Source organism: Diplotaxodon limnothrissa, linkage group LG15 (genome assembly GCF_057381915.1).
Source record: "Diplotaxodon limnothrissa isolate DT_005_m linkage group LG15, D_limnothrissa_male_GT1.1, whole genome shotgun sequence".
NCBI lineage: Eukaryota > Metazoa > Chordata > Actinopteri > Cichliformes > Cichlidae > Diplotaxodon > Diplotaxodon limnothrissa.
This window is the reverse complement of record NC_140610.1, coordinates 25,544,451-25,557,507: the sequence shown is the minus strand read 5'-3', so window position 1 is coordinate 25,557,507 and position 13,057 is coordinate 25,544,451. Positions and strand designations below refer to the sequence as shown.

The 13,057-nt window shown below is 43.3% G+C and overlaps 1 protein-coding gene across 1 annotated transcript in view; it reads right to left on the bottom strand.

Moving 5' to 3' along the window:
* myo6a (myosin VIa) overlaps window positions 1-13,057 on the bottom strand; it is a 153,755-nt gene that overhangs the window by 59,731 nt on the left and 80,967 nt on the right. The window contains exons 16-20 of the mRNA XM_085373330.1: window positions 9,710-9,837; window positions 8,436-8,531; window positions 7,992-8,162; window positions 1,464-1,502; window positions 1,140-1,233 (exon numbers count right to left, since the gene is read on the bottom strand). Coding sequence (XP_085229456.1) covers window positions 1,140-1,233; window positions 1,464-1,502; window positions 7,992-8,162; window positions 8,436-8,531; window positions 9,710-9,837 — 528 coding nt within the window. The remainder of the gene's footprint in view (window positions 1-1,139; window positions 1,234-1,463; window positions 1,503-7,991; window positions 8,163-8,435; window positions 8,532-9,709; window positions 9,838-13,057) is intronic.

The following is a 13,057-nucleotide window of genomic DNA, read 5'->3' as shown; positions in this document are numbered from 1 at the left end:
TTTTCAAATAATTCACAAACCTTGCTCTCACACCGTTAAACCCTTGTTATTTTCCCGCAGACTCGTCTGAAAAACATCCTTGTTTGTTGTAAAAGACGATGAGTCACTGCCTCCTTTTTGTCTCGCCCTCTCTCTCTGGTTAAATTTTTCCGTGTTTTTCTGAGATTTCGTGACATTTTGTTCTTATTTGCAGTCTCGGTGTCACCTGTAAAGGCGCTGCATGTTTTTTGTCATTTAAATAGGACAAATAGGACGTACTGATAACAGATGTGTGAAACGCGCTGAAGGGGAGATTATAAAATAGTCACACAGAAGTTTGTTTCTTATCAACAGCTGTGGACAGAAGGACAGATTTTTTTTTTTTAATAAGTAAACAATCAGCCGTCTTTGGACGTCAGACCTACGCACTGCTGTTTGAGGCACAGTTTATGGGAAAATCTCAAACCTCAGGCACACAGACAGTGCCAGAACATTAACTTTTACTAACAGAGAGCTAATGTGACACTTGTACTGTGAGGTTTTTGTTGGTGAAGAAAGAAAACTGTCCAAAACCATAACCGTTGTAATAATGTGCTGCCATTTATGAACTGCAGTTTTCAGGCCCCTGTTCTGTGGAACCAGCTTCCAGTTTTGATTCAGGAGACACTATCTCTACCTTTAAGATTAGGGTTAAAGACTAAAGTGTATAGTTAGAGCTGGATCAGGTGACCTTGAATCCTCCCTTAGTTACGCTTCATTAGTTATTATTCATCTCTGTCTCTCATCCACAGCATGTCTTTGTCACATCTTCCTCCCTCACTGCAGATGGCCCCGCCCCTCCCCAAGTCTGGATCTGTCGGAGGTTTCTTCCTGTTAAAAGGGAGTTTTTCCTCCCCACTGTTGCCAAGTGCTTGTTCATAGCAGGGCATCTGATTCTTGGGGTTTCCTTTCTATTATTGTAGAGTCTTGCCTTACAATACAAAGTGTCTCGAGGAGACTGTTAAGTCTATTAAAAGTGTTCAAACACCAGAACAACGAGGCCCTGACATGTTTTGCTTCTTCAAAAAGACAGAATAGACAGGAAGTGATGTTAGAAGTGAAATGACCTCACTTCCTTCCAGGTGCAAACATTAAAATCAGAGTGTGCAGGAAACACTGACCAGAGCACTGCAGCTGGGAGAGGATCTGAGCTCCTTCAAACTGGTGACTGACCATCTTCAGGTTCGGCTTAATGCAGCGAATAAAACTGGAGCCCTGGAGGAGGAGGAGTTTGGGGGTAAAGAAACCAGAGCGGAGAAGATGAAACAAGTTATTACACCAACAGCATGATCCACAACCTACATCACAAATTCATGGCATTCATCATATCGGGCTCAGGACGTGATGCACGGCGCCGAGGGGGAGGGGAGGTGGGGACTGCGAGATGTACGGACAGGACGGCTCGCAACATCAATCATGTAAACAAAAGAGGAGCAAACACTGACCGTGCTGCGGAGCTTGTCCAGGAGAATATTCAGCTGGGTCTGCGGGAGACAGAGGAGGGAGACGCATCATCACTTTTATTCAAACAAACTGAGAAAACCTCAAGAGACAGGCAGACACACAATCGCCCGACATCCATCATGTGACTGCAAAACTGGGTACGGGTTATTCCACATCACATCCCAATATTTTCCCAGTCATAGGCCGTAAGAATGCACGAGGAGTCTGTTCAAAATTGCTCCTTTTAAATAATTTTTCCAGCATTTCTGAGCCCTCATAGCTTCACGAGGACAGGAGATCCACGTTAGAGAATATAGAGAATAGAGAATATAAACACGCTCAAGTCCTGCTACAAACTTCATTGTTAAAGCCAAAGTCTGGTTTCTCCACTGAACATCACTATCATGTGATGTATCACGATGCTACTGTGGATGTTGATCTGCTTTCTGATAATTGACTAAAGAAAGCGTCACAAAGTGCTTTTACTTCAAATTTCAGGGGTTACATGACCATGTGGGATAGGAGGTTGCACAGTTTTAGCGTGACAGTCATATCAGACCTTCCGTCCATAATTGGCTGGTTTAGGTGGGATGTACCGCCTGAACCTGCACCTTCCTCTGAAAGCTAGCAGCTGTGCATCTGCACAGAGACGAGTGCCGAGGAGATCAGATTTGGCTAACTGGGCTGCAAACAACATACAAAAATCCCTGAAAGCAGCACATTTGTCCATCTGCAGACTGCTGCTGCTGTTAGGGATAATATGATTAAATAAAGTTGTTTTTTATGATTTTTACACATTGCTGTGCGCATTAAAGAGTTGGCACTCCGTGTAATGAAGGTCAGAAGCTTCATTCAGCGCCATGACTGAATTGAATTATCGTGATTGACATGTAGAAGTTCTGAGGGTTTTGCAAAACATGCTTAGAACATCATGCTGGTTAAAAGTCAGGAGGATATTTTCTGGGCCTACGGAGTCCAAACACAATGTCCCAAACTTAGATAATAAGTAGAATTGGTAGAATGACATTTATAGTCAAAGCTAGGCAGGGAGGCATCTTTTCTCTGTTTTTCCAGGAAGAGGAGCAGATACAAGGTAAAATTGTGATTGGAGAGAGAAGAAGATTCGCAGGGAGACGGCAGGGCCGCCCTGTCTGCAGGCAGCGCTTCTGATACGGAACCAAAACCTTTGTAAATCTACATTATCAGCATATTTGTACCCAGTAAGCTGCTGGGTGCAGTTTCTGATCAGGTCTCTGCCTTTTCTTTAAAAAAATGTTTGTTCCAAACAACAGAGTTACAAGTCAGCACAGAAATGGATTCAGAGAGGGGAAACTTCTCACTAATGCTTGCATTATTAAAGCTTCTTGTAGCTTTTCTTGATGTGACTGTGGACACGAGGAGCATCTGTGAATGTGAACATATGCAAATGTAAATGATGTATACTGATTAGGGGGTATAATGGAAGACAGATGAGTGCACAGTGAAGCCAAGCAAACAGTGACAGACTGTAAAGGACGGCCCGCTAACGGCAATTAATACCACAGCAACGTCCTTGTTTGTCCACTAATGTGTTTGGCGGGCACACAACGGCCAATCCAGGCTCGCAATGACGCCCTCGACTGATGTGGCAAACACTGTCATATGCGAGCAGGAAGCTGTCTCGAAAACTCAATTTTTTCCTCACGCTTTCACAAACTGAGCACCACAATAACTACAGAAGAAGAAGCTCTGCAGGCTGGTGAGCCTGACCAGAGAAGCAGAGCAGGGCTGAGGAAGAGCACCAGATATTTATTTTTAAGCATTTTTAAGGTCATGTGATGCGGATGAGGACACATGACAAGGACAGGTAGGGTCAGAGTTTAGTGAAAGCATGGACCCATCTTGCCTTGTATCCACTGTTCAGACTGACGGTGATGCGATGGTGCAGGGACAGTTTCTTGACCCTTCATTATTTAAAACCCAACGCCTTTTTCTGAGACCCTGCTGGTTAAGTTTCGGAAGCATTGTATTAAAAATGCTTAAAAAATTATTTCGTCAAACTTTCTAAAAAGCCACTGCAGCACCTGTGCAAATTACGTTTAAGGCTGATTGGAAAATCATTAGTTTTGCAAGTTTTGGTGATATAATTAAGTAAAGACAAACTGCAGTGATGAAAAAGCTAACTCACCATGTCTCCCTTAAAGCCACGGCACAGGTAAGGCTAAAACAGGCACGACAGCTTGAAAGCCTTTCCATCCATCTGCTTACTGTAATTGCTTGTGGAATTAACACAGTCATATACTTGGAGATGCTCTAATAAAATGATGGACTTGGCCTTCGCCTCATCCATTTTCTCGTGAGAGGACGTATGAGAGTGTGTTACGGCTTACATAACTCCCTTTTATATGCAGCAGCCTACATGTGCTGACGAAAAGCAGCTGTGCGGAACAAAAAGCAGAAAAATGCACGGCCGGCCGGCCTCCGCTCCATTTAAAGGTTTAAATGTCTGTAAAGCGTTTATGATGTTATTTACATCTCTCTCAGTCATGCTCATGCAAACAGACAAACAGCCGCTAATGCAATCTGACCCGGTCAGGTCTGCTGCTGCACGATGACTTTGTAATTCATAACAGAGGAGCATGCAGATGATTCGGAGGCAGGCAGGTGAATTATCAGCCATGTCTGGATGAGCCTTTGGAGCAGGACACCTTTGTTATGATGTATTTGGTCACTGAAGTGGGGCAAAGCCACGGTGTCTGGTTATAATGAAAACCTGCACGGATCACAATCTCCCTTCATCGCTGCAGCTCCAGGAAGCAGCGTCTCCATCACCTCCACCGTCTCGGATTTATCACTGCTCATTTTCCCCACCCCGCTCGCCTCTGCACCCACGGCTCGCCTCCCGTCTGGGTCCTCCGGTACACCTTTTGAACCGTAATCATAGCTCGAATAGTGAGGGCTCAGGAAGGGGAGGAGGAGGAGAAGCGCCGGGATGAGGAAAACACAGAACACACTAACACACGTATTAACGACTAAATCCAGTCTGCACGGACTCGAGTTAAACCCTCTCGAACGACCGCGGGATGCTTTTGCTGGTGCAGTGGCAGACAAACATGACTTGTTCTTTGTTTTCCTGAAAGCATCAGTTTAGTTGATCTTCCACGCTGGACATTCACGGTTTTCAAACATTCTCCTCGTGCGTCACAGAAACAGTGCAGCCTGAGGCACATCCCCAAATCCAAAAGCAATAAACCCACAGGAAACACTGACCTTCATCGGACAGTTTCAGCTGGTCAGCTGACCTCACCTGGCTGAGAATATAATCCATGTGCACCAACAAATTTGATAAAAATGGCGCTACATTAGAAAAATGTCTGCTTCATGTAATTACCTTATCACATCTAAATTTGAAGTGTATATTTATCCTCACATACTTTTAAATTCGCTGCTGTTCTGTGACTCATTATGGTAGGAACTTTCCACATAGCCTCGTGATGGAGAGCCACAGTACTCAGCTGGACAGAAAACCAGTGGACCAATCCTGAAGAGTACTGGCCCAATTCAGTCAGCAGACTATGATTAAAAACACTTACTGTGAGGATGACTACAAATAAGAAGAGATGCCTGAGCCTACCAGGAATAACACCTGAAGCTGTTTTCTGACATATTTTATGCCTACTTATAAAACATAATGACTGGATGTGCAGCAGAAATCAGTGATTCGGTCTCTGTCTATGCAGCTACCCTTGGAAAAACCTGGAAACTGTTCTAATGGTTGTCAAACCATGTCTATGTTCATCTACACTGAGGTGTGAAAACTCGGCATTAAAGGTCGGGGGAAGGTCTTCAAACGTCGTCTCCATGGGGTAAAGCATTAATATTGTAAAAAAAGGGTCTACTTCATCCCAAACTATGATTGTTTTATAAACTTAAACAAACAGGAAGTGGAAATCAAACTTAAGATCAGTCTCATGCAAGACTCCTTACTCCTCCATACAAGGCTCATTGTAATGGCCGGCAGATTCTTTGGTACCGACTGTGCTTCATAATAATCCTTCATCACTTGAATCGTCACCACTTTTGGATAACTTATTAAGAATTTAGACAAACAGCTGCTGCTCAAATCCAAAGTATCCAGCCGACTCCACACCTCCCGTCTTATTGGTTTGTCATTAAAAAACAAGAAAACCGGCCACAGTGAACTCGTCCCTGTGCTCTTCAAAGCTAGAGCACTAAAATTCACTGATCATAACATTTTATTACAGAAACTAGAAGCTGTTAGTTAGAAGTTAGTTCCACAGGGCTCTCAACTAGGCCCAATACTTTTCTCATTATACATACATTCTTTGCTATGCAGATGACACGCAGTTTTACGAATCTGTGAAGAAGGATGACACAAATCATTGAAATAAACTATAGACATAAAGGCCTCAATCCGCTGTAATTTTCTACTTCAGAAAATTCAGAAAACAAATGATGTTTATTCTGCTTGGTCCTAAAAATGGCATTACGCTGACCTCCAGCAACACCGGGTGTGATTTCTGACAAGGACATGTCTATTAGCTTACAAATTAAATAACTAAGAACACCTTATTCAGCTAATGCTGAAAAACAATTTTATGCATTTATTACTTCGAGGCTGAACTATTGCATTTCATTATCAGGCTATTCTGAAAGCTGCCAAATGTAAATTAAACAGTGCAAACGACTCCAGACCTCCTTTCTCCTTAATTTGTCAGGAAATGGAAAGAAACGAGGCCCCTCGTGGAAATGAAACTCTTATCAGTCAATTGTTCCAATTAATTTTAAGCCTGGAAAAAATGCAGGGCGAGGTTAAAAATGGCCTCCAGTAAACACTTTTTCCCTCCTGCTGTTGTTTCAGACTTTTGCAACATAGGCCTGTTATGAATGTTGGAGGACCGGTTGATATAAATCACTGTCACTGTACACGTGAAAATTAATTTATTGTGTTCCCGCGTCTTTAATTTAAAAAAAAAGAAAAGAAACAAATCCTGTTTGTACTGGACACCTCGCTGCTCTCTGGCTTTGACCCTGTTAAATACACCTGGCCATCACTACCTCAGGTTATCTTTTCTCCATTAAATATATATATTTATATATTTTAGGAGGGATGATTGAGTGGAGCCAGGCGCTGTGGTTTTTGGCTCACCTTGCCTTTGGTTAGGTGACACATTAGAGCGCACATCAAGGTGAGAGGCTGAGCTGGATGAGTCACGATGGAGGAGAATAAAAATCCTCCGTTTATAACTCCAGCTGACAGCAAAGACGTTGCCATCTCTGTGCTCAGGGTGAAAGAGAGACACTCATCTGACTGTTTTTAGGTGAAAAATTATGTTCTTGATGAAGATTTCATACATTTACTTTGACTCTTTGTACCTACGGGACCTCGGAGGTGAGCCTGGGCGCTGTCGGCTTTATTATAACAATCAGTCAGACATGTATATAATGAGGCAGACTAAACATTTAGGAACTATTCTGCTTAATGGACTAGAGTAGAGTAGCTTTGCATGATTCACAGTTATCATCATCGTTATTTATGTTAAACTAGGCCTCTGCGCAGCCCCTCAGATTATCCTCTCACGATGATTTTAAAGCATTTAATTACCTTAAATTTTAAAATGACATTTTAGGACTTTTTAAGGATGAGTGGGAACCCTTGAATGAGCCTGCTGGCCTCTGGATTTGTGTATATCTCATCATCGCTTCATCGAGCAATGATGAGAATTTGCAGCTCAAACTCTGAAGCTCACGCTGTGCCTACTTAAGGTTGGGGATGAGTTCAGCGGGTAAGGAATAAAGGGAGCAGATTGTAGGATGAAAGTGGAGGGCGAGGAGAACAGCCGAGGTGAAAAGAGTGATTTCACATTGTTTGGGCATTTGAGCAGAAACACCTCCTAGGTGAGGTGAGGCGCTTCGGGCATGTCCATCTGAGAGTCCACGGGGCAGGCCCAGGAGATGCTGGAGAGAACACACTGAGGGTATTCTGTCAGCCCTAAAGGGCTTATTCAAGCGACCTGTACTCTCACACCAAAATCTGAAGAGTCTTCAAATTAGGCCCGAGTTTTCCCAGCTCAACCAGTTAGGAGCTCCTTTTAGCCTCGGGGTGTTTTGTGTAAGCTGACAGAGGCCTGCATTTTTGATAGCTACATAACAGGTTTGCAACATTGCTTGTATCAGATCATCCTAAAATAAACATACAACAAGCATTTAGTAAAGAAGAAGTGTGAGTATGAACTGGCCGGGGCCCAAAGTGCCGCCTGAGCAGACTGGGCAATGAGCCGGGATCTGAGGGGATGACGTCTGGAGCACATCTTTAATTCAAGCCATTAATGAGGTGTAGCAGCTCTGTTTTATTTTTTGACAGACAGGACGTCTTCATCAGAGTCAGACGAGCCAGTGGTGGCAAAGACTTTTAATTAGACTCAGCCTGTTCTCCACAGAGCAGTACATGTCCTGGTGGTCATAAATATCTACAAGTATTTGTATCACACATCGCATGTTGGATTGGATCTTTTTTTTTTGCTGCTCACCTTAAACTTGTTGCCGACGCTGATGAAGCTGAGTTTTCCGGCCTTCTGCTTCATGTCTTTGCTGTTGTTGGAGTTCTCGAACAGCTCGCGGACGAAGCGATCCTTGGACTCGCTGACGAGACACTCCAGAGACATGTGCAGGGCGTCGTTGTTCTTCTCCACAAACTTGATCTGAAGGAGAAACATTTCAGCGTGAACGGGGCGCTCGGTTCGAGTCTCTTCTTTTTGTTCCCGTTTCTGATACGCCTGCTTAACTGCAGAAGGAAAAATCTCTACACGATTTTATGACTTGAATCTCTCCGCAGCTACGCTCGGTATGTTTTTAAAACTCTCATCTCAATGATGGCACGCTTTCATGTTAAAAGTTGAGTTTTCTGTGGTCGAGTGATCAGAGAAAAGAAATGATTCATTTTGAAGACGCCGCAGTGTGTTCTGGTGACGCACCGTCTCGTAGCACACGGCTCCTGCAAAGTGCCTGATGATAAATCCTTCATCGTCCCTCACGTTCCTGTGGACGGTCAGCTTAGACTTCCTGGGTACCTGCAGGACACACACACACACACCTGATCACGGGTGGAAACACACACACACACTAAAACTCTGCAGACTCAGCAGAGTTCATGCATGCTTCCCATTTACGATGGAAAACTAATTCCCAGTCCTGCCAATCACTCGCTGCTGGGAAGATTAAGATTTGATGCCAGTAATTTAACCGTCAGTGAGATCACCTCACTCTCAGGCTTCACGTCACTCCACTGAAACTCAAAACTTCAAGTCAATATCAAAAGTTCCCATTTTTTGTGTTTACCAATATCATCAATATTATCCAAATTATCAATAAAAGCTTTAAAATTAAGGAGCCATGGGAGAAGGTGAAGCTCCTTGTTGATAAGTTATTGTTTAATACTGCAGATAAAGTGCTCCTCGGCTAATAATCTTTAGTGGTGATAAATATCAGAGCAGTGAGTCCATCATCTCGTGTTCAGGCTGTAGTGCCACCACCTTTAAATGCAGTTGGTGATATCAGCTGTTCTGCTCTGCAGCATCACTGAACCCTGCGTGCAGGCACAGGTAACAGATTTGCACCTGCTGCAGGTCTTCAGACCCAGTCTAAACATTTACTCATCGAAACATGTCAATGTGAGAACGTGCAGCTTCTCACATTGCAGTCTTTGTCTTATAAAGTTTTTTGGCTGCTGTTTGGACAGAAGCAACAATTTCAGGACTCAGTTTGGCGACAGTCATTTTCACATTTACATATAAAGAACTAATTGTTGGGACACAAAATGAGGTGAACCACTTGGGTTTTCTATTAATTTAATAGATCTTTTAGCAGCTGGTAAATTTACAAAGCCGAAAACGAAACTAGAACTTCCTTTACCTGAGAGATAGGAGGAAAAAAAGCACTTTTTCCAGCTCTGCGTTTGTAATCTGTAGTCTCTCAGGTTTAATATCAGCCCACCCTGAATGCTGAGGCCAAAACAGGGAAAATAAGGTCTAAATAGGCCTTGCAGCAGATTATTTGGAGGAATGGGGTAAAACAAGAAGACTCAGACAAACATATAAATCAGCTCCAGTTTTTTCTGAGTCTAAAGATTAAGCTGAAATGATTCAGAGAGAATCTCCTGAGTAAATCAAACATTCCCTGAGTCCCATAAAATCCTCGCGTTAAAAGTGGCATGCTTCCCTGACTTTCCTTCCTTTGTGCGGTCACTTACAGTCAGGCGGAAGTGGTCCTTGTGTTTGTTGTGAACGGTGTCGGTAAAGTGCTGGTCACTGGGTTGAGGTAGACGGTTCTCTTCGTCCAGGATGTCCAGGATGCCGACCACCTTCGCCTCCACCAGGTCTGCGGGGAAAACCGTGACAAGCATGAGAAAAATAAACGCTGCGTGTCCTCTTAATGAAGCTGTGGCGGATCACCCCGAGGCTGACGGGCTACGCGACCGATTGAATCACGGAGGGTGCGATGTAGGCAAATTCAAATTAAAGTTTAATCGAATGGGAAGAGGTGTGGAGATTGTAACAGTTTCTCCTTGACCTGATCTGACTTGAAAGGTGATGGGGACCTAATTTACCAAATCATAATTATTATTATTATTGCATTAGTGCAGTTTAGTTCTCTCGGATGGTGCAGAAGTGATTTTTATTTTATTAGTTTAACATCAAATCCTTCTCACTATTAAAAGTCATTGACCCATTCTAAAGAGAAGAGCCACGGCTCAATTTAAGGACGTAATGAGCTTCAAGTTCCTGATGACGGAGACTGGGACACCCGAGGACTCACTGCTTACTTCCTGTTTTGTGCCGTGCACCAACTTTCGCTCCTTTCTCCTACAAAAGTATCAAAATCTAACGTGATGGAAGTTGGATGCACTTTTATTTCTGAAAGGTCCTGACATGGAAATGTTAAGTAAAAACCAGTTTCTCTGCATATTTAAGTCAAAAACAGTTGTACATATAAAAATACATGATTAAATCTCGTCATTGGCGAAGCCCTCTGTGTGACTATGAGAGATCAAAGCTGTGAGTTTTACAAAGACAGATTCTTTTTTTGAACCATCCTGGGTTGTGAGCATATCTGATCACACCAGGAGAGACGTGAACGGTTATTTAAACAATCAGAGAGAGCATAAAGATAAATGGAAGCTTCCTGTTACTATACAGAATATTACACAGCTGAACCTGGTGTTGTGGTATTGTTTTATTTCTGTATACTGAGGAAAAATGAACTCAAGTAATCCACCTGAAGAATATCAGTCTTTGTAAGGACATCTGTGAAGGTTCTCGGTCATCCTGGTCATGATTGTCTCAGGTGCTTGATCTGAAGGCAGCCGTTCTTAAAGATGTTCCATCGCTAATCCAAGAGACTCATGCAGGTCTCAGATATGTAACTTCTAAGGTGCAGTCAGGAGGTGGTCCTTAGAGTTTTTACGGCTCTCTATCATCACGTGAGCCGTTGATGTCACGTGATGGCTCATGGTGTGAGCAGGTGTTGAATCTCTTGTGATGGGTTCTCAAGACTGTGTTATAGGAGGCTGACAGGTGGTGTCATAGGCCACCACTTTTGTTCAGTGATGGAGACAGATGGATTCCTTTACTCAAGAAGCTGAAGAGCCTAAAAAACAACTATTTAGGAAGCTCATTTTTAATATTTAACAGCTCCTCTAAAAAATAAGAAGCTGGAGAAAGAACCTTCCCTTTAAATGTTCTGAATTTGCTACAGATCCTACTTTCAAAATGTTATTTTAAAGATTATTTTAACAGAAAGAAGAAAATAAAGGAAGAAGGTGAGGTCTGCAGTGACCGACAACACGCCTGTGAAGGAAAAGCTGTCAGCGCTGAACAAACAGCCAGCAAACTGACAGAAAACTGAGGCGCAGGGGAGGAAGTTTACGTGGGATGACTGACTGATTCAGAGGATGACGTGGGGGATTGTTTAGAAGATATGATTACCTACCTACGTGAGCTTTAGCAGTCTTTTTCAGTAATGTTTCCTGACAGGAACTGACATGCTGCACAGTAGAGGCTCTTTGATGGAGACTCCTACTCACAAACTATTCAGCAAATGAAGGTCAGCAGAGCTTCGAGCAGCAAAAACCTCGGGAGGCATCCCGTCATCTGCCCCTCCATTGCTCAATCCGTCCACCTTCTCTCCATCACAGGACACAACCAGCAACAAACGAAAGCGCACATGGCTGCACGAGTTAATAAAACCTGAATGAAGTGAAAGTAACGCTTCAAACAAACTTCTGTGACGTTAAAGAACTTTTTAATAGTTCCCACTCCTCCTCCTCCTGTTCGTTTCCATCTCCGCCTTGTTCTGTGTGCAGTCACGTGGCCGCTGCTTGTACAAATGTAATTTTCTGCTACATCAACTGTGGTTTTTACGTCCCCTGAACAAAGAGGAGCTTCTCCTTTTATAACACGCAACGGGAATCCAAACCAGCAAACAAACAACCGCGTTTCGGTAAGCTACGAGCCAGCGAGCACAGCCAGCCTCCCGCCTCCCTGCAGCTCGCTCTGCTGTAGTTAAACATCTCATACTGAAAGCACAGAAAGCATCATTAACCTCCTTCCCCTTAGATTGCCCTGTCACATCAGTCTCCCTCCATGTTTGTGAACTATTAAGACACATTTCAGTCAGGACGGGAGTTCACAGGCGTGGGGGCATCGTCGTTCGTCCTCTTTGCGGTCTTTGAAGCGCCACCGAGGCTCGGAGGTCAAAGTGAAGAGAGGCAGCTCTCCTAAAAGTGAGGATGATGAGCACTGAGGTGGATAATGAGCAGCTTTTACAGGACACACTTACATATAGGGCTGACATATAAATACAAAGCTCTTTTTCTTTCGTATACAATAAAATTTCATGAGGCCTAGCTCTCCTTTAATACGGCACACTGCAAATAGACTATTTCATTTTTAGGCGACACCTTTGAACTAGAGCTGTCTTTTTCAGTCTGATGTACTCAGTGGACATCAACACATCCCCATAGACTGTATAATAACGACGGGCACAGCCATCTTTGAAGCAGTGCTATTTTTGCATGGGAGTTAGCTAACCCCCCCTCAATTAATCAGAACCTAATTAGTTCTGATTGGATCTCGTTTCCCCGAAAGGTTTTCATCTCATTTTTATTCGTTGACAGAAGTTTCAGTACGTCATGGTTTTCGTCCTCATGTATTAGATTTTATTTAGCTATTGTGTTTTTGCCTGAAAGAAATTACTGTTGATGAAACCTATGATGAAAATCAATGAAATGAACACTGTCTGGAAGTCAGCTATTTATTTTGGATCTGAACTCTAAGGATTTTAGGCATTGATGTGTTGGCTCCTGAAATGACCACATTTAAATCAGAGGGCAGAGTGAGAGGTTATCGCTTGGTTAGCGAGCGGCATTCATAAACTGTATTGGACGCAGCACACAAAGATTCCCCCGATATCCACAGACACTGTAAACGTGCTTATTTCAGCCTTATAGTTGGACATTTCAACGTTAAGAGTCTAATGGGGATTCATTCACTTCAGCCTCGAGGTTGCTTCTCGCAATAAAGTGCTGCACAAAGTGTTA